The following is a 20,945-nucleotide window of genomic DNA, read 5'->3' on the forward strand; positions in this document are numbered from 1 at the left end:
GCAGCGAAAACTTAAGTTAAAGTGTGTACATACTACGTATTATTGGGATAAACAGCCGAAAAGTGCTCAATGTTACCAATTGCTTTGAACACTAGAAAAATACCAAGGGTGCTGCCAACAGCTGTACTCGCTAAAAAATAACTGCCCGCAGAGACAGCCCATGTACAGTGTTGTATAGCGCGCGATAGCCTGCACGTGCGACCAGTTCGGCGGGATTTGTTTATATTCGTTTTGATATTGCTCGCTGTCTTTTTTTTTTTTTTTTTGTTTTAAATATGAGCAATCAAAAACTTGAGTATGATGCCGCCTTGGGCGGGCGCGTTACACTGCCCACGCACATACCTACATATCACTATGCAGCCGGTGCTTTGCGGGAGATCAAAAGTCTTATTGCCGATGCCCAACAAACGAGGAGCACTAAGCTAATCTTCCAGTCGCTGCCAAAGCATATGCGGCGCCGAGCCATGTCCCATCATCCAAAGCGCCTGCCGCGCAAATATCGTTCCGCCCATAAGTCGCAAATGGGGAAGTCGGGCAACACTGCTGCGATCAAAAAACGACCCTCGCGTAAATATCGCCGTCGACCAAAAAATCTGATGCGTGAGTATTTGCGCCGGCAGAGACGCCACATATGGCTGGAAACGCATATTTGGCATGCGAAACGCTTTCACATGGTCGATCGCTGGGGCTACAAGCTGCCATATGCCAGTTGCGACAAAACTTACCGTGCTTGCTATCGCGCCAGTGCCCAGCATTGTTTGGTCCAAGACATATCCTTCTATTGTTGCGTGGAGCTGCAGGGAAACATCGATTTGTTGTGCGCAGGCTTTGCACGTCTAACCAGTAGCGAGTGCGGACTCAGTATTGGGGCCAAGACGTATTTAAGTGGACGGCGCGAGGGAAGCATTGAGTTGTTTCGTGATGGAAAATATCCGGCCGGTGCACTGCAGCGCGCTAGTTTTATGTGGCGGCCCATCACCGACGTAAACAGTGACAAACGCACACTTTGGCTATGGCTACATCCCTGTGGCGCCACAACAACGATTGAGGAACTGGTGCAGGTGTTTGACTTGAAGTCGACGAAACATAAAAAATTGCCACTCTCAGGCGAGAAACTAAGCACTGAAGACAACAAAGAACAACCAACAAAGGAAGAGACGAAAGAGAGCAAGCAGAGCAATACTAAGGAGCAGCCACTGCGTTTTTGGACCCAAACTAAGGCGTTTGAGCTCAACCGGCATTACGCCAATGCCGATGGCACGCTGGAGCTGCTCGTGCTCAAGAACAGCTTCAATCGTTTCCGTCTGACCGGACCACGGTCCCAAGAAGTACTGGCAAACAGTTTGCGCGCCTACCAAATTCGCGAAACCACCAACAGCAACGAGCCCGACCACTGGCTCTCGCAGCTGGATAGCGAGCAGCGTCGCATACATGAAACCCAGGCGAACTACTGCAGATCAGCGCTACGTTTGAACACACCTAGCGAGCTCCTTTCCAATATGGTCTTGGGGTTGAACATTGTGGATCCGCGACTGCAACGACCCATAAAGCGAACCAAAGCCGGTGTTGTGGAAGCTGCGCCAAAAGGAAGCAAGCCTGCGCAACTGCTGATGGACGCGCCCGCCTGTCTGCCCACGAGTGCGCTTTGGGACAAGGAGTTGCGTGAGCGCCTTGGCAATAAAATGCTCTCAATCCATGACTACTGCCAACTGCGCCAGAAACATGCGGTTGTGCCCGGCATGCCATGCGCCTTTGAGCAATCGATGCAGCCGCTGCCGGTGCTGCTTGTACAGCGTCCGGGCTCACAACAGCCTCGCTACAAACGTCTGGGTTACGGCTGTGGTTGGGACATAATTGCACCTGCGCGCTATGGCTTGGTGCTCTGGCTTACGCTCATAATGTGGGGTGCTAGGCCGGGCGGGTTGCGAGAATTCGATACCGTGGCTCGTGAGGCGGGGGCCGAGCTGCATTTGCCGGACACAGTGGCGGGTAAGTCGATATGCTGACAAAAAGCCTTACCCTTAACCTTACTCCTCCACCGCTCTTTTAGGTGTGGAGCAAGCTGCTACGGCTGCTGCGGACCGTCGGGCGCGTTATTTTCGCCTGCCACCAAACAAGCGTTGTAATTATCGAAAATACGCCGTCGTCAGTCCGTTTAGTGCTCCTTTTGGGCAACTTGTGCGCGACTGGCGTCAGGAGACGGACGACAGCGCCAACCAGTTCTTTGTGCTGCGTCAGCGCGACCTGCTTCAACGGATTGACACAAGCCTGCGACGAAAACAGAAGCTCCCCGGTCCTAAGGAATTGCCCGCCGGATGTCTGGTGCAGGTTCAGCTGCGTCTGTTGAGGCGTGGCAGTTTGCATGAGAATGCGATTATCTGTCTGCCCACCCGAGCCGATCTCAAGCGCCGCCTAAAACAGCTCAAGCGAGACGACCAGGCTCCCGTGTACTGTGAACCGCCACTGCCCGATCTGAACGAGCGACCACGCCGGGACCTGCGCCTGGCTCACAAGCGTTTGCTTAAACGCTTACGAGGGCGGCGTGTTCGCGAGAAACGTAAACTGCAGGAGACGAGCACACAACGTGTTCACATACGAGCGGCAAATACAGCGGCTCTTGTCCGAGAACATTTTGCAGAGATGTGTCGCCTTTGGCTACCCATGGAGCCAGCTGCCACAACTAACAGCGTGCGTCGGCAATGCACGCGTGAGGTCTTTGGGTACGTGACCAGTGCCAGCTTCAGCTTTACGGAGGCCACTGTCTGTGCCGTTGGTTATGTGACGGCTGGGGGTTTGCGCCAACTACTCTCTGATGGGCAGCAGTCACCGTTGTGCTTAGTTCGCGATCCTGACAGTCGTGACTATCGCTTTTCTAGCTTAAAAGTCAACCTGGATGTCTCAATGCCTTGAGCTTCATTCTGATACTAAATTAGCTTTTATATCCAAGATGTATGTACATAGTTATAGTTACCAAAATACATTTTACATTCGTATACACATGTAAAGCCCTAGATGCCGTGACGGTATCAAAGCATTATCTTTGTAATGAAATTCATGTATAAACCTCACTGTGTTTTGCAAGAAAACTATTCCACCATGGTTAGGGGACCCTAACTACAATTTTCCATACTATCTCAGCTTTCAACTCCGCTCTCTATGTAGTGAGGACTACGTTTGCGCAATTTGGAGAGGTTTCTCGTAAACTAATTGAGAATTATAATGGCCAAAGAGTCCGTAAAAATATGTCTTTTTGGTTGCCAAAATTTATCGTGGGTTTACTTAAACCGGTGGCTTACTATAAACTACCTTTCCGAGGGAGGGCTACCAAGGGAGCGAAAGCTACTGATTTGCCTAAGGTTTAAGTCATTTTTCTTCGCCAACAGCGAGGCTTACGCATTCATCTATTGCCGCCTACTAAGTATATGGGCATTTCCACTGAAAGGTCGACCGAACCAATTTTTTTCGCTTAAAATGTGTACGCCTTCCCGTGCGACAGAAATGTCCATATACGATTTTTATAAACTTAAGATTACAAATTTGGCTAGATTGTGGAAAACAGATAGATAGTCTTTGTATTTTCTGCTAGATTGTTGTTTTAATGTCGCATTTGTAGTTTTGATGTTAAGCTACGTGTATTTAATTGAATGTCTTCGGGTTATAAGAAATTCAATTTTTTAAGTTCCCGACTGCTGCGGTGTCAACATTTTCAATGCCTGATATTGTATGGTCCCATAACGAGAATCCATTGCTCACAGATCCATGATAATATCAACGTGAATTCCTTCTTTAGGTATTATCGTGAGTTTCCGAACCAATAGCATTGTCATAATTCACTTAAATGTTGCGGGATGCCAATGCAAAACTACTTATTGTTAAAACAATCATAACTTATACTATCTTCATTGCCCGCAAACCTGAAACTTCCTTAACCGAACATCGTGAAACGTTCCAAACTGAAAGAGCTTTTAAAGGCTTTCTATTCAGCAAAATCGTGTTTTCTACAAGAAATCGCGATTAGTGAATTGCGCAGAAGCGCATGAAGTGTTTTAGACAAAAGCTCCTTCAATTCATTGGTACTTGTAGAATAATCGAACCAGGAATACAAAAAGACGAATGATCATTAGATAGCCCATCCCTGGCGACGAATAAATAAAAAACATTACTGAAATTGTTGTACATATTTTAATTCTAATTTTTATTCAATTTAAAATTACTTTTTATGCCATCTTTGCTTCGTTTGCCACCAACCTTGCCTTCTTCATGTTCTCTGAATTATGTATGTATGTATGTGTTGGGCTTGTAAGTATGCATGTATGTGTGTGTGTGTGTGTGTTCAGGTGCGTGCTATTTGAGCATGTGTGTGAGCGTGATATCTGTATGTACTCGCATGCATGTTGTATATATGTGTACGTATGTGTGTGTGTGTGTGGACATTCAATTGGATTAATGACTGACTACTCGATCAGATCATGAAGCATGTCCTTTGTCCTACACCTTATGAAAATGTGAGAGTGACTTAAAAATTGCATACAACTTTTGTTTCATATCTCGTTTCGTTTAAAGTTCTCCATCGTTTTAATTTTTTATATACTCGTATTTTATTTTAGCGGTTATGGGCAAAATGTATTTTTAAATGCATGTAAAGTTTGCTTTTGTTTTGTTTTTTTTTTTTTTTTTGTTGTTGTTGTTGTTTTCAATATAATTTTTTTCCTTCGTTTTCGGGCTTTTATTTATATAAATTTCCTATATACTTAGGTATATACGTATGTATTTATATGTATATTATTATATGTATTTATGTATTTCTTATGGGTTTTGCTGATGCTCTTCTTGTTGTTCAAATTGTGCGTAATGTTGCTTGATTTGCTTCTTCACTGTCTGGTTGCTGTTGTTGTCCGAATTGTGATTTCATTAAATACATAATTGCATTATGTTTTCCTTTTTTGTAATGTTGTTTTTTGTTTTTTAATTTATTTATTTATTTTTGGTACGCGACATATAAACTTCACTTATTAATTATACAACTTAGTTGAAACATTTAATAAATATTTCTGAATTTTTGTTGTATTACATAAAATATGATTTGTTTGTTTGTTTGTTGTTGGATTTTCCTTAGGTTTTGAATTTTCTTAAGTGTGTGTTTTACGTAAAACTATATGTGTAAGAAAAAACAATTAAATATACATGCATATATATGTATAATATATATATGTATATGTATAAATTTACTTTTTTGTTCAGTTACTAAGAGCTACACAAGTACACACGTACGACTGAATTTGATTCGCAATTAATATGATGATTTTTTACTTTTTTATTTCCCGTTATGTTCTTTCTCTCAAACAATAATATGCTGAAGAAGAATGCTTGCAGTCTAACACAGAGAAAGAAATGCAAATAGCTGCATGCTACGCAACTAGTGTTAGCAACAAACATTTACCAACATTAGTTTTGGTCTTTTGTTCTGTTCAATAAGAAAACAACAGATTTTGGACAAAACGAGAGCTGAGAAATAGGCCTACACATAATGCTTCAAGTTGAAGTTATTTCTTTTTTGCATATAGTACTATATACTTGTATGTATATATATAGTATATGTATCTGTATGTACTATATATGTATGTATATGTTCTGTTCGCTACTTACTGTATTCAAACATTTTAATCTTTGTCTACGGTACATTGGATTGATTACGAGTAATACATATTATTTGTTATGTAAATATGAGTGGTCTGCTTTGGTTTGTCAAATTGCTTGAATTGCTTTTAAACGCGTATTGCCCTAATACATAATATTAACGTATGTATCATATATATAGTAAATATATATATATATGAATGTATGTATCTATATGCATATTACTATATAGACATGTATATACAAGTAAGTATGAGCAGAACATATTAGATGATGGCAGTGTATATGAAGTGCCAACGAAAAACACAAACACACTCACATACATACATATATATACTTGTATATATATATATATGTATATATATGACTGTGCATATACCTTATATGTAGGCATATGTATGGTGTTTTCATCTGTCTTATTCACCAGTTTTGGTCTTTAGCAACAGGCAAAGTTTTCAAATAACTTTACATTTCGATTTCTGTCGTTCCTTCAACTTTTACCTGAATATGTTGCTTATTTACGCCATTTTACGGATTTGTTCGTTAGTTATATTGGTGTTGTTTTCTTCTTGAAGTTCTTGTGTGTGATCGATCAATCGATCGATCATATCATCATCATTATGCAGAGCGGCAAGCTCAGGTTGCTGTCCTAATTCTTCAGTTGGCCCGCCAGCTCGCTTGCCCATATAAAATTTGAAATACTTTGAATTTGGTGGGTTAGTATACACATATATATATATATATATTTTTTTTTAAATATATATTTATAGATATACATATGCATATCTTTAAAAATGCTTCTTAACTTTTAATTGTAAATGTTTGTTTTGTTTTCGTCATCTCGATCTCTTTTTGCATTTTTGTTCGTTTTGTGTTTGGTTTGCTAAAATGACATCTTAAATGCGTTTCATTGTTCGGTTTTCTGACGTCCGGAAGGTCGCCTTGAGTTGTCCTTTCACTTGAATGCTTCCGGTCGCTGGTTTTACGCTTTTCTCAATTATTATTGTTAGCATTTTAGTTTTCTTATCATTTGGTTTTAACATCACTACTAATAATCAAAAAATGGACATTTATAAACTTTATTTATATATATATATATATTTATTAAAAATGTTTGCTCGTTTGTTTTTTTTTTTACTTTTTTTTACTTTCGTATTTCATATTATTCTGGTTTTTTCTTTTGTCGTGTATCATGGTTTTTGCAAATGTTTGCTTTAAACGTCTTGATTCGTTTTTATTTTGTTCATTTCATGTCATTTTTAGTATGTTTTTCTTTTATCGATTTTCTGTAATTCATGTAAATTCATAAGATATAAAATATATGGAAGTTGTTAAATGTGTTTCAAAGTGTTTAAACAAATCTGAAAAACAAATCAAAACTATGTGGAATATGAAAAATTGTAGTACGATTTACAACATAACATTAATAAACAATGTTAATTCATCACAGTTTGTTGTTGTTCTTGTTGATGTCGGCTGTTGGGTAAAGATATCGTGTTTTATGCATTTTCGCAAATAAATGTATGAAGAGGAAGTATGTTGGAGCAGAAAGTCTAGAATTTCTAAAACGGGGCGCAGCTTGACAAATTCTGTTGCATGCTTTCGGGCGAATCGGCCCCCATTTACTTCTCAACACTGAACTGAGCGGGTCGAGAAATAGTGAGAAAATAAAAAACCGTTTATATTTGGGCTTATTTGTATTATTTTAATTGATTTCATTCCTTCATTTATATAAATTTAGCAAAAAGAAAAACATTTAAGTGAAACGAATGCAATTATGCCAAACAACAAAAAATATTTAAAATAACTATTGTTTTTAGTAACGAGAAATTGGAGCGAGCTAAACAATAATAACAAAAAAAAAATGGCTTTAACATAAAATTGCAATTAATAGCTAATTATGCATCGCATTTAAGTTTAAAAGCTAATAATAATCATATGTTTATTTTGTAAAAATGTTTATTTGCTTCTTCGCTTTTGTTGTTTGGTTGTTTCTTGTATTTTTTCTTGTTTGTTTGTTTGTTGTTTTGTTACGTCTTAGATGTGTACTTTAATGTTAATGCAAAAATGATTTACTGTTTGTTTCCCTTATCGGTTTGGGTTTTGTTTTTAAGCCGTGCCTAATGCAGTTGTTGGGCTGAATTCGCTTTTACAATTATATAAAATGCTATGACTTAGTTCTTACATAAGTTTTCCATGTTTAATACACATGTCACAAATTTCAATTATTGAAAAAAGAAGAACAAGAATTAAAACAAACATAAAAAACGCAAATGGCAAATCGAAGCACTATTGTGCATGCGTTTTCTTGCTGCTTTTGCATCGTTTTGATTCCTTTACTTTTCAATAATCTTTTCAATTTCCATTTTTTGGTACCTATCTTTAGCTTGATTTTCGTTTTCTATTTTTTTGTTTGTTTTAAACCATATGCATGGCGCCATAAGTAGTTGTCCATGTATGTATGTATTGTTTTCGATAGACACACACAGACGGCGGCGTGTGTGTTGCGCCAAATGGTCCATTTACTTTGGGATTTAGCTTTCTTGGATACAGTTAGTAATTTTTTGTTTGAACTTAGTTAACCTATGCGTATGCGTAACTAAAAACAAAATATAATATATACTTTTATATATATATATATTTTTTTTAAGTATGTATTTTTAGAAACTAACTTTTAACTTGTTTTTCTTTGCGTTTCCTCGCGCTACATTTTCTTTTTTGGTGCATTTTATATTTCTTCCCATGCATTTGCTGTTCTATGTAGCAATGGGCTCCTTACTCCAAGCGCGCCTTATAGGTGGTCTTCCAGATCTCGGCGAGTGTGACTGCGCTATGGAAGCGATGGAAAATGCAGAGGGGCAGTGTGATGCGTTGAATGATGGACCAGGGCACAAAGCCATAGAATTCCAACTGAACCTGAACGAGAACGTACAATAGATTTGTTAAAAATAGTTGTTAGAGGTAGGAGAGATGAACATAGAGAAACGGCATGCACAAAGGAGTTCACAACAACAACCATAAAAATATATATGTACATAGTTTCAAATACTATAAATCCAGAAATCCAGTTCAGAAATTCGGTGGATCGATGATAGTATTTCTAGTATGTTTGTACGTAACTTCCTGTCTACGTTGACGGCTCATATTGGCCATATTAGATATTAAATAAATAAATAAATTAATTGTGTTTAAGTGAAAGGGAGAGGCTAAGGTAAAATTTTGTTTATTCTCAATTATTATTATTTGGGGCAAGCAGGAGTCCCACAATGTGAGTTCGTTCCTCGGTTCGAATCACCCCGCAACCATCATAACAGGGATCATGATTCAATAAATTTAAATAAAGAGTAAAAAGAAAATATTATTATTTCTTGAGTTGGGACATATTTTTATAGAAACGTTTTGCCACGATAGAGAGAGTAATGCTTTCGACCGTCGTGATGGAAACGCAACTTTAAAAAGTGGGCGCCCCTGTAATCGCGCTTCTGATATCAGCTATATATTCCTAAAGCTATTTGTAAGTGTCAGCATCTAAGTATCCATATATTTGGCCTTGACGAGCCACGAACTAAGCTTTCCGGTTAAATATAAATCGTGATCCTGTTTAGCTTGTGCCTAAGTACCCTAAGATTGGTGACCCCGATGTAACTTAGAACTTTGGAATCGAAGACAAGGGCGCAACTATCCCACTGAGAATTAGTGACACATGCAAGTCATCTATATACTATATATACTTGTATATATATATATATATACATATCTACATATTACTTCAGTGTTAAGTTAATGAGAGTATAGTGTTAAAACTAGAGAACAAACGTTGAGAGAACGAGAGCGTTAATCGTCTTACTTAACTCAGTCTCGCTTACGTACATATCTACTTACAGGATTGGCGAATACTTTTTGAGCTTCGAAAGTGTAGATGGCGAACATGGCCACATTGCAGATGAGTAGGAAGGTGACAATTTGACGTCCGGGCTTGCTGCGATCGTGCTCCGGCAGATGGACGCGCCGACGCGAGACATCGGCAATGAAGAGCAGCTGCAAGATGACCTGAAAGACGGCAACACCGCCCGTGGTCGTCACCAGAAGGCTGGGCTCGCTCTCGAGCACCTTCAGGCTGCCGGCAATGATACTGAACACGGAGTAGGTGAACAGGCCAAAGGCCGAGATGCGCAGCAAGATGTCGTTTAGATTTGATTGCTCCTCACAGCGGAATTTCAGATTCTTAACCCTGTATGGATGCAGATAGATGATAGAGAAATGACGAATGAAGTGTGTGTGCTCTCGTCGATGGTTGGCTGTGAATTGGAGATGATTGTTGCACCTACCTGATGAAGCCGATAATAATGGCGAGTATTGCGAATGCCATGAGAATACAGTGACTGGCATCGGCCAGATAAATGGCCAACAGAGAGAACTGCTGATGACGCACCAAGACGAAGAAGAGTATCAAGCAAATGAGCGCGCCGACCAACAACAACAGACCAAAGAACAGTCCCTTCGACGAGCCCACACAGTCGACGCGACCCGAGCGTGCCTGCTGCGCCATGGCGACGGCCCGTCGTGACAGCATCACCTCCAGCCGGTGTTCCAGATCCTCATCGTTCATGCGGCCCGGATAGCGACCGATGTGCTTCCACATGACGTACAGCACCACAGCGCCAATAAGCGAGTATTCAATAATGAAAGGATACAAATAGGGCGCCGAATCGTACACAATGGTTCCCATAATATCGATGCGTCCACAGGCCGTTGAGTTCAGTGTGGCAATGTTTGAGGAGAGCGCGGCCGGATATATATTGTCCAGGCTCTCCAGATTTTCAAAGGCCACTAGGCCGTTGGACTCATCATGCGATATATCCGAGTATGTCTGGAAGCTGTTCTCCATGCCCGGTCCAAACAGATTGTTCATAACGTTGACGGCGCCCTCGGTGGTGGTGGACGGCGTGCTGGAGCTGACGACCGCGCTGGGCGTCGACGAGACCAGATTGTTGAAAAATGAGGATAGGCCGGTGCCCAAATTGCCAGCGGTGGATCCATCGCCGGAGGCAGCAGCGGGCGCGGTGGACGAATCAACGCCGAAATTGTTGCCGCTGTTCAAGGGTATGTTTGAAGCAGCGCTGGAGAAGGTGCGCTGGAAGCCGTTGAAGGGCGATTCGGTGGTCGTGGTTGTGGCATAGGCATAGCCCCCATTAGCCAATGGTGATGCAGCGGTGCTAGTGCTTGTTGCGCTGCTCAGTGTGGTGCTGGCGGTGGTACTGATGCTGCTGCTGGTCGCGGCGGTGGTGCTAGTGATAAACTTCTTCAGCTTGCGTGCCATAGTAGTGCTGTGCCATTGATAGCCAGGGGTGGTGTACGGCGCGCGTGTACTGGTGGTTGTGGTGGTGCTGCTGCTGCTAACCACATCGCTGGAGCCCATGCCCAGACTCTTCGAGATGCCATCGACCGTATTGCGTACTAGCTTGGACAGCACATTGTCGCTCTTGTACACATTCTTCGGCAGCAGATCCTCGCCATCCAGGACCTCGAATTCGGTGTTGGGGCCCGCATGGGTGCGCAGCACAGTGCCGGCATGACGTAAAGCATGTTGGCGTATTGAATGGGCGATGGAGGAGGCATCTGGGTCGGCCTCGCGCTTCTGATGATAGATCGTGATCTCCAGCAGGGACTCCTTGACCAGTGTGCGTATCCACACGCATATGTTGGTGGCCACCACATGCATGAGGCCGAAGCGTGCGATCACCTTAAAGCGATGTATGTTCAGCTGCAATGTGAGAGTCGAGAGAGAAGAGAGAGAAAAGAGACGCATGCGCAGAAGCGCACTTGAGTACGACGCACAGTGTTGGACAATGCTGTGTTTGCATATAGATCGCATAAATAGTTGTATATGTATTGCATACGAGTATAGTTGCTCTTTAATTTTATTCATTTTTGAATCCACACAAAACCAAAGCAAAGTAAAAATCAAAATCAAACACTAACCACTCGCACCGACTTCTCCACTGAGACTTGTCATTAATTAATTAATTGTACGCCAGTGTGCGAGCGTGTATGAGTAAAGTACTATATAGTATATGTATAGTATGTGTAGGTATACGGAAGTTAAATTTAAGCTATTATTGGTTATCATATCATTCATTATACATACATACATACATACATACATACATACATACATACATACAACATATGTTTTGTTATTTTTGTATTTTTTAATTGTTTTTTAAATGTGAGAAATGAGAGTAGGGTAAGAGTTAGAGAGTAGAAAATGAGTTGTATATCGTACCTGAAATGGTGGCCTAGTCTGCATTGCGAATGGGGCGGAGTTGAAGGATTATGTACACAACAAAATTGTTTCATTAAAAAACTACTTGCAAAATTTCGAAATTTGTTTTGTTGAGTGAGTAGTTAGTGAGATCTTATGATTTTTGTTTTAAAAAGGATGATGGATGAAAATGCTATAAAATAAATGCGTGTGTATATGGATATGGCTCTGATAGTGTATGTTTGTGTGTGTTTTTTTTGTTTTTGTTTTGAGCTTATGATGCGCATTCGACTTGGCCGAATGCTAAAGGAAGAATGCTATGTGAAGAAAACAAGAAAATTTGCACCGATCGCCTCCCCAAATATGAGGAGCGCGAAGGGCAATGTTTTCTTATTTCGCGCACATTTAATTGCGAATTCAAACGAAATATTGTGACAGCGGCATGACGAACGAGTGTTTTGAAGCATGGCAAGCGTAAAAATGAACAAGAATAATCGCAGATGATGATGTGAATATCGAAAGCGAATGCGTGTATATCTCATGAATAATGAATGATTGAATGCCAATTGACACGCCAATTCGACTTAGCAATGAACCAGATCGAGAGAGACATGGACAGAGAGAGAGAGAGAGGGACAGAGCGGGAGAGAGAGAAAGCGAGTGAGAACGAAAGGGAAGACAGGGGCGAGGACGAGTGTGAGAGCAAGGAAGTGAGGAGACTGGCTGGCTGGCTGGCGGGCTAGCAACTGCAACTAACTTGAAATAATGGATTTGAAACTGTTTTGAACTGCAGACATACATATACATACATACATATACTATACACACACACATACACGTATGTATAGTATGTATGTGCTGGAGATCTCTGCTTGAACCAATGCCTCGTAACTTAAGCTAGAAACTAACCTCAATGAGCTGTTGGGGAACGCTGGCTGTTTGTCGTGCGCTGGGGTTGTGTGTACTTAACATACCATACAGAGAATTTCTAGTAGTATTTAGTAGTAGTAGTACATAGTAGTAGTAGAACGAATAGGTAATAGTAGTAGGTAGTAGTAGTATGTATATAGTATTAAGTAGGTTTACGCTTAAAACGGTGTTTCTCTTTTTTTTCTTTTTTTTTGTTTTGTTTTAGTTTTACGTTAGAGAGAGGTGGAGAGAGATAGAGAGTTCAGAGAAAACACTTGTGTGTGTGTGTGCTACTTGACATGGGTTGCATTATCTAATTTGGAGGGACGCATTCGCTGCTTTCCCCATTTCTGTGTGCCTGGACTGTTGAACTTACCCGTGCGTTCATGAATATGAAGTACATTTGCATGAAGGTGAAGATCATTTGCAGCAACGGATTGACGCCAATTAGGATGTGATGGCACGGCGAATCGAATGGTATCTCAAAGAACGAGCCAAACTCGAGGCCAATGTAGATCATGGCGCCCAGGCCAAAAGCTAAAAATGCAACAAAAACCGAAACGGCAAGAAAAAAACCCAACAACGAAACAACGAAAAGAAATCGTGAAACGTAAGAAAACAAAAACGAACAAACCAATAAATACGGGTATATCGTAATAGGCGTATGAGTAATGTTAAAGCAATTGTGCACCACAGTGCGTATGCGCAATATGCATTATAGTTTACCGATGGCACCGACGCGCAGAAAGAAGCTGCCATGTGTGGGATCGCTGTGTGTGGTCTTGCGTTTTCGTACATTCTTTGGTGTAACAGCCACCTCGGCATCAACGGGTGGTGCTTCCTGCATTCAAGAGATACATACATATATATATATGCATATATATGAATATATTTTATACACAGATGAAGAGAGAGAGAGAGAGAATGCATGTGAGAGAAGTAAGCAGATTTCACAAATGCCATACAATTGATGTGGCCTCTGGGCAACCTAATTAGCGCAACTCTGTTAACGAGCGCCCATGAGGCCCCTCATCATGTGAGCCGCACTGCTATAACCCTGAATATATTGACTACGATTGTAAAGAAATGTTTTCAACTAATTTCTGAATTTGTGTAAGAGAACACAATGAGGCTCTTTCTTTCTATTCATGCCACATATGTATTAATACAAAACCTGCTGTGTGTTTGGCATTTTAAGTGATTTTTTTCACAACAGAACCTATTTGCTGGTTCTGGTAAATATTCTGCTTTGAGGTTCTACAAATACTTGTATATATTCAGATTTGTATTATACTTGTACAAGTAATGCTGAATAGTCCGTATTATTTGAAATTATTATCACACACATACTCTCTAGTTTAATGGCAGCCATTCGCTCACCTGATATGCGGCGCCTTTGCCAGCTTTGCCAGAGTCCTTTGAGCCCTTCGCATCCTTCGAATCGGCTGGATCCGGGTTCTTTGTTTTCTTCGATTTCTTCTCCTTGGGTTGTGGTTTCGGTTTGTTGCTGCTGCCATTGCCGCCATTACAGCAAGAACTCTCTATGGAAACAAATGAAATGCAGAACTCCATGGGGGGGTGCTCTCTCGTATTAACTTACCTTGCAGCAGAAAACAGAAGACATACAACAGGAAGAGAATGCTGGTTCCGTATAGATACGTGAAGAATGTCTCGTAATAGAGCACCGGCAGACGATGTGTGGTCACATCGCTGATGACGTATGCAATGCACACAACAATCAGAAGAATCGCATATACCAGACTGGTTACAATGAAGAGCGATGTCCTGTGAATTGAATTAAGTTGTTAACATTAGTTGGCATTGTAATTGATCTGATCTGATCTGATAGGTTGTGCTCGCGTTTATAAATTTGTGTGTGTGTGTTTTGTGCAGCTATTTGTTTGGGTGTATTACTCAAAAACATTGCCAAGCATGAGGCAATTTGATTTTCATTTATATACACAATTTTGTACACAAGTTCTTTGCAAAGCCACAAGAGGCCAAGACCCCTTAGACCTCTCAGACCGCAGCCCACCCGGCACATTAAGCCACAAGACTGTGAGTTGGCCCAGCTGCTGATGATCATAATGAGTCTTAAGATATAATTGCGATGATAATTACGTGATGTGTGGACTGTGTGCCTACGGCTAAGTGTCAATTTCCTACTTTTATAGTTCAGGGTGTGTGTGTGTGTTTATGTGTGTGAGTATGTAAATAAAATACCGTTTTATTGCAGAGACTATGTGTGTGTTTTCTCATGCATTTCAGCTTGTGTGCTTGTGTGTGTGTTCTTGGTGATTATTAAACTACAAACTTGTAAAGAGAGCTCTTCTTTTCCCCCTTGAAGCGCCTGTTAGCAGTTCGAGAACACAACCTACATGGATAATTGGCCTCCTGGGACCCATATTTGATTTTTGATCAAATCTGCACTGCAACAGAGATTGCAGTTCCACACCCACCCTGTTTCTATGCTATGGGCTTTCGCCACCGTGGATCACAAAAGTTTAGCAAAAATTGTGTGAGCAATAGAGAAAAAAGGAATGCTCGTCATTTGAACCCAAAGACGATATGATGTGTATAAATATTTGTCAAGTTATCAATCGAACACTCTTAAATGTGTTTTTCACCAAATTTTAGTTTACAATTGCCGAATACAGATATAATATCGAGAAGCTACAGCTTAACTCATTATTGAAGCTTGGAAAATAATTTGTCTACCTGTATGAACGTAACTTGAAACTGACTTATTTAAGTAATAAGAAAATAGTTTAAAATATCAGTAGTTTTTTTTTTTCAAAATTCATTGTTATTTGATTGATTGAAAATGCATTTAAAAATAATTTGAAATATTTTGTATCAATCGTTAAAGACATTTGTTTTTGAATATAATTCTAAACAGCTTCTTTACGATTTTTCTTGCAGATCTTGGTTAAGTTATCTATTGAATTTGTATTCAGAACTATATTTTTACTTCCTATCAATGGGATGGATTCCGATGAGCATCATTTGATGCTTTTGTTTCCACTGTTTAGTTTCATGATTTAATTTTGCAATATTTCTAATATTGTATGGACTGTGTTTTATAAAACGAATATGGAGAGATGGTACAAGTACAATATATTGCAGTCTCGAACTAAGCTTTGTGTTCTCCATTAATGAGTTAAAATATATAATTGTAAAACTCTATGAAATAGATAGTGTTATTGGCCATAATTAGCCTTATTGAGGCTTGATAGTGTAGTCTAACCACTCAGTTTCAGCAACATTTTAAACCATTGCTAAATTTGTTTGGGTTGGCCGCCAAGTAACCATCATCTAGATTGGATGATATTATCAACACCTGACCGATCTGAAGGAAGTATATGCGGGAAATGAAAGAAATCTACAATTAGGCTTCACATTAAATGTTAGAAAATTGTGCTCGCATTTATTTGCCACATCTCCACTGTGTCTCGTCTAGTTTAGTGCGCGACTCATTTGCATTTTTTGACCCAGATAAAAGCATCAACAGCAAATGTTGCTGTGCCACAGACAGGCACTTGGACACACTCACACACACTCGCACACTCGCACACTCACTCATGTTTATGACGAGCAAAGTAATCGTAGCTGGCACTCGTACATACGCTTATGTATGTATGTACATACATATGTATGGCAATATTTGCACAATTTCTTATGTGTTTGTGTTTCGGAGTCGCCTTGTAAGCGTGTGTGTGTTTGTGTGTGTGTGTGTTTGTGTGTGAATGTAGCACATTAACATATGCATGTGTGCCACACTCATTCAGTTTGAAAGCCCCCCCTGCCCTCCTCCTATAACCAGTCAAATAGACTGAGCAAATGCAGCTTAAGCTGATTCGACCTACCTCATTAGAGCATCCATGAACCCTCATCACCATACTCGCATGTGTGATTTGGTTATGTGAAGATGATACAACGAGGTGTCTAAATGGAAACACGTGAACACCGTTTCAAAAGGGGAGGCCTTTATACATAATAATAAGGAATATTTTTGGGCTTAATTCCAATCACAGAAATGAGTTATGGCTAAAAGTGCAGAACATATGTTATGCCATTAATGCCCCTTAATTTGTTCCAAACAGGGGCAGAAGCTGTCAAAAAACATGGTGGCACTACCAAATATTAAGTAATAATAACCCCACATTGTATATATGGTTAATTCCTTGGAATTACAAAATTAATGTTTTTCAGTTTAAACTATGTTGTTTCTATTTCTTTCCAGCCTAAACAGAAAAAAATACATTTTTTTCGTGATCTAAATTTACAAAACCATTATCTGTTTTTAAATTTAAACATGTAATCTGATGAATGTTTAGTAAAAATAATTACATTCTGAAAGAAAAATTTATGTTTATGGAAGAAAATTCGAATAAACGAAGAACATTGTGTTGTTTCTATTATTTTTTCCATCACTGTAAGTAATAAGGAGTAATAGTTGTAGTGTCGATGTTGAGAATAGCTGCAGAGCTGAGGTTCGTATCCCTTCTAAAAAATGTTCAGTTTGAAATATAAGTTATTGTAGATTACTCTTGAGCTAATCTTTTAGCTGCGTTTCATTTCAAATCCCCCATACAAGTATATAGTATGAGACCTAAGATCTATTCAGATTTAGAAAAAGCACTTGAATTAGACTTCAAGCAAATTGAGAAAGTTTTGTAGTTTTCAAGATGGCTTGGGAACGTTTTTCCAGATCGCTCCTGAAAATCTTTGATTCTATGGCAACAATTTAAATTTTTGAGCTCCCAATCATATACATATATATTTCATCGTTAGTTTTTAAATCTTATACTTGTTTATATAAGATATTGGTTTTGTTCACATTTTGGAAGAATGTGGAGGGGGGCGGTAATTGTGAGCGTGTTGTGTTGCTTTGTTTTCTTTTACTTTTTCATTGTATATTACCATAGTTCGATTGGTCCCGTTATTGGATTGGTTTGATATGTGCCCTGCACCGTTATATTCGCTGGCATAAAACTGTGCTTATTTGGATTTGGCTTGAATGTGTAGCAAACCCTATAAGACGACAATGCAACAATAGATTGTAACATATTTGTTGTTGGGAATTAGTGCTTGGAGAATGGTTGTTTGTATTTTGGTGCCATAGCGAAAAGGTGGGGCCAACAAAGGCGGAGAGAGTGAAAGAGAGAGTACAGCAATTGTAGGTGGATGTGAGCAATGGATGGGGATGGGAAGAGAGATGGGCGGCATGGTAGTCCTTCATACAATTTCTACTAAGCCCAAACAAAGGCCAAGCATCGGAGGGGGCGTATTAGCATTTGGCGGGCAACGTCGGGGCAAGCATTGTGGTTATAGTAAGTCGTAGTAGCACTAACACATATGTACAGCTATACTTGTACATATACATATATGTACATGATATGATAGTAAAAAGAGCATACTACATAAATACGAGTATATACAAAAACACATTATATACAATGCGAATGTGTGTGTATCTAATCGTAAGTGAATGTGTGAATGTGTGAGAGTGTGGGTGTACGTGAGTACGTGAGTGTTAGCCAATAAGTAGCTGTTTTAGGCATGGCCTCTTATGTACATGTGAATACACACACGGCCTTGGGTGTGTATACGCGTATGTGTCTCTGTAAATGTAAAATGTGCAATGAAGAGCATTGGCACGCACACAGATTTTAATTCCCATCCAATTTCCCAAACAGAACATCATCATCATCATCATCGTGATCACCAATATGGTTCTAGCAGAGCTAGCCCCGTACCCTGCGCACCTTTGCAATGGCTGAGGCATAACATTCTTCAGCTCCATTTCCTTATTGGCCGCATTATTCTTTTCGGCACTGTCATTGCTGCCGGCCGTGTGGGAGCGCGAGACCGGCAGTGTTGCCATATTGTCGCCGCCCTCCACATCGACGGTTGCGACCTTCACTTCACCACCGCCCATTGTCTCTGTTTCCGTCTCGGTCTCCGTTGTGGCTGTTGTGGTTGTTGCTCTGGCCGGTTGGGTTCTTGATTTCTGCTTGCCAAACGTTGGGCAACAATTGGCTATTTATTTTTTTTTTTTAAAGTAAACACTTGCACTTCTTGAAATCACTGTTGTTTTTTTTTCTCACTTTTTTCCTCTTTGTTTTTATTTTTTGTTGTTGTTATTTATGCTTTTGTTCTGTTTTTGCATTTAGCTGAACACTGCATTCGTGTTGTCGCATGAAACTTCAACGAAACAAATGGTGTTCATTGGGCATGAAATGCATCTTGCGCCTAAGTATATGCAACAATATTTGAATATGTGTGAGTGGTGGTGTTTCTGTGTGTGTGTGTGTGTCTGCGAAAGCATTATTATGTATGTTGTTGTTGCTATCACTGCTTGGCGCCATCTCAGCTACGCAGCCGCAGCTTCTGTTCTCTCTCGTGTTGTGGAACGCATTTTGGCCAGGGCGGAGAAAAGTTGCGTATACGCCACAATGCACACATTCCATGTAATAGGCTTGAAGCGTGTCAACAACTTATCGGCTAAAATGTTGCAAATGCACAGCCTTGAAATGGTGCCTTTTCTTTTCCATAACTAGGTGTGGCAGCCACAATGGCACCCACAATGATAGCAACAACAAATTTATGATAAGGCTTTAAGCTAGGCTTTTTAAAAAATATTATATAGTTGTGTATTTTTTAATATATATATACATCATATAAGTGTACATATATATATTTGTGTGGGTGTGTGTATATGGGGTATTCTTTCCCGGAACGACCCAGTGACCTCTCCAGTATAAGTAAACAAGCAAGCAACAGCAAAAATGACTAAAAAACTCGGCTTAAGAAAAGCTGAGCCGAAGCGCCGCAGATGGAAGAGAGCGAGAGTAAGAGAGAGAGAGAGAGAGAGAGAGACTGTGTGTTTGTTTTTGTGCAGAAGGAGCTATGTACACACAAACAACCCTAACTGCCTCACGCATTCCGACAAATCCGGAGAAATTACATGTATGTTGCTGAGAGCGCGCAGCAGCCCTGGGCTGGAGCAGGAGAACGAATATTGCGAATAAGAGAGAGAGAGAGAGAGGGGGGAAGGGAAAGAGCAAGTGAGCTGGGGAAGCGCCTTTTTGGTAGCAACAAAAGGATGCTGTGACTGGCGCTTTGTTGTGTTTGAATTTTTTATTTTGTTGGATTCTTTGGAGCCACTACGTCTCTGCTTTCCGACTGAGTGAGTGAGTGAGTAAGCGAGCGAGGAAGTACATATGTGAATGTGTGTGTGTATGCTTTCAACTCCATATACACATAGACAGTTATTTTGCTCTCCTCCTCGCTCTCACATGCTTTCTCATTCTTGCATGCTTGAAGACCAATTTTAGAAACTTGAATGCTGCTCTTCACGAGTGTGTGCATTTGTACATGTGTGTATGTGTTTTTAGATATGTGTATGTATGTATGTGTGTACTCGTATGTGTATAATAGAATGCATGTATGTGTGTGTGATGCCCGGTGCGATAAAAACGGTCCATTTCCAAATTGGCAAAACATGTTTACGCGCTCCACACTCCATGAAATTAACAACAATTAAAAGTATTTATTGCCAGCAGTTCCGTTGGATTTGTTTCATTTTAATTGGCACACAATTAATATATGTTCAGATTTTTATGTAATTTTCAACGAATTTCCTTTTGCATTTTTGTGTATATCAAGCGCTTATAAGTGTAGGTATATACACCGATTTTTTGTATATATGTATCTGTACATGCCTGAATACAATTTTGCATGAAATTCGTATTATGTTTAATGCAATTCTTAGCGCTTTCTTTCACCATCAATTTTCATTTCACACACAAATACACGCATACACCAAGTATTTTAATACAGTGCTTCAGTTAAAAGATGAACAGATAAAAAAAAAAAACAGTGAATTGTTTGGCCTGCTGCTGAGCTGTGAACTGAGCTGACTTGGCCGCTTTGCTACCTGACGCACGTTTCACAACACGTCTAAGAACCTTTACTATCCAACTACAACTGAAAAGGCTTGCCTCGACTGCGCTGCTCAGAGCCTGCGAGGCTGCTAGCGTTGAGCCAGCCAGGCGCCCAAACTGTTCAAGAGTACCGTTAAGGATGCTCTGACTTCTGCTGCCCTCAGCCCGCAGCCCGCAACCCGCTG

General features: G+C 40.2%; 2 protein-coding genes across 6 annotated transcripts in view; one reads left to right on the top strand and one right to left on the bottom strand.

Moving 5' to 3' along the window:
• Positions 1-253: 253 nt before the first annotated feature.
• On the top strand, positions 254-3,005 carry LOC115628864 (ribonucleases P/MRP protein subunit POP1). The gene is made up of 2 exons (XM_030525116.1): positions 254-1,989; positions 2,051-3,005. Exons 1-2 carry the CDS (start codon positions 276-278, stop codon positions 2,908-2,910), a joined length of 2,574 nt encoding a protein of 857 aa, XP_030380976.1. The 5' UTR covers positions 254-275; the 3' UTR covers positions 2,911-3,005.
• A 5,256-nt stretch (positions 3,006-8,261) lies between these two features.
• Positions 8,262-20,945, bottom strand: part of LOC115628807 (proton channel OtopLc) — a 34,361-nt gene continuing 21,677 nt past the window's right edge. For 2 of the 5 annotated variants that reach the window (XM_030525023.1, XM_030525024.1), the window contains 8 exons: positions 17,735-17,845; positions 14,412-14,596; positions 14,192-14,352; positions 13,538-13,652; positions 13,188-13,348; positions 9,966-11,401; positions 9,520-9,868; positions 8,262-8,553 (listed from right to left, as the gene is read on the bottom strand). In XM_030525023.1, the coding sequence (XP_030380883.1) occupies positions 8,413-8,553; positions 9,520-9,868; positions 9,966-11,401; positions 13,188-13,348; positions 13,538-13,652; positions 14,192-14,352; positions 14,412-14,596; positions 17,735-17,845 (2,659 nt within the window). In that variant the 3' untranslated portion in view covers positions 8,262-8,412. Of the gene's footprint in view, positions 8,554-9,519; positions 9,869-9,965; positions 11,402-13,187; positions 13,349-13,537; positions 13,653-14,191; positions 14,353-14,411; positions 14,597-17,734; positions 17,846-18,579; positions 18,753-20,945 lie in introns of those variants that run through there. The other 3 variants (XM_030525026.1, XM_030525025.1, XM_030525027.1) reach the window with 2 other exon arrangements.

The sequence above is a fragment of the Scaptodrosophila lebanonensis genome, unplaced genomic scaffold, assembly GCF_003285725.1.
Source record: "Scaptodrosophila lebanonensis strain 11010-0011.00,11010-0021.00 unplaced genomic scaffold, SlebRS2 tig00000129-arrow-arrow-pilon, whole genome shotgun sequence".
NCBI lineage: Eukaryota > Metazoa > Arthropoda > Insecta > Diptera > Drosophilidae > Scaptodrosophila > Scaptodrosophila lebanonensis.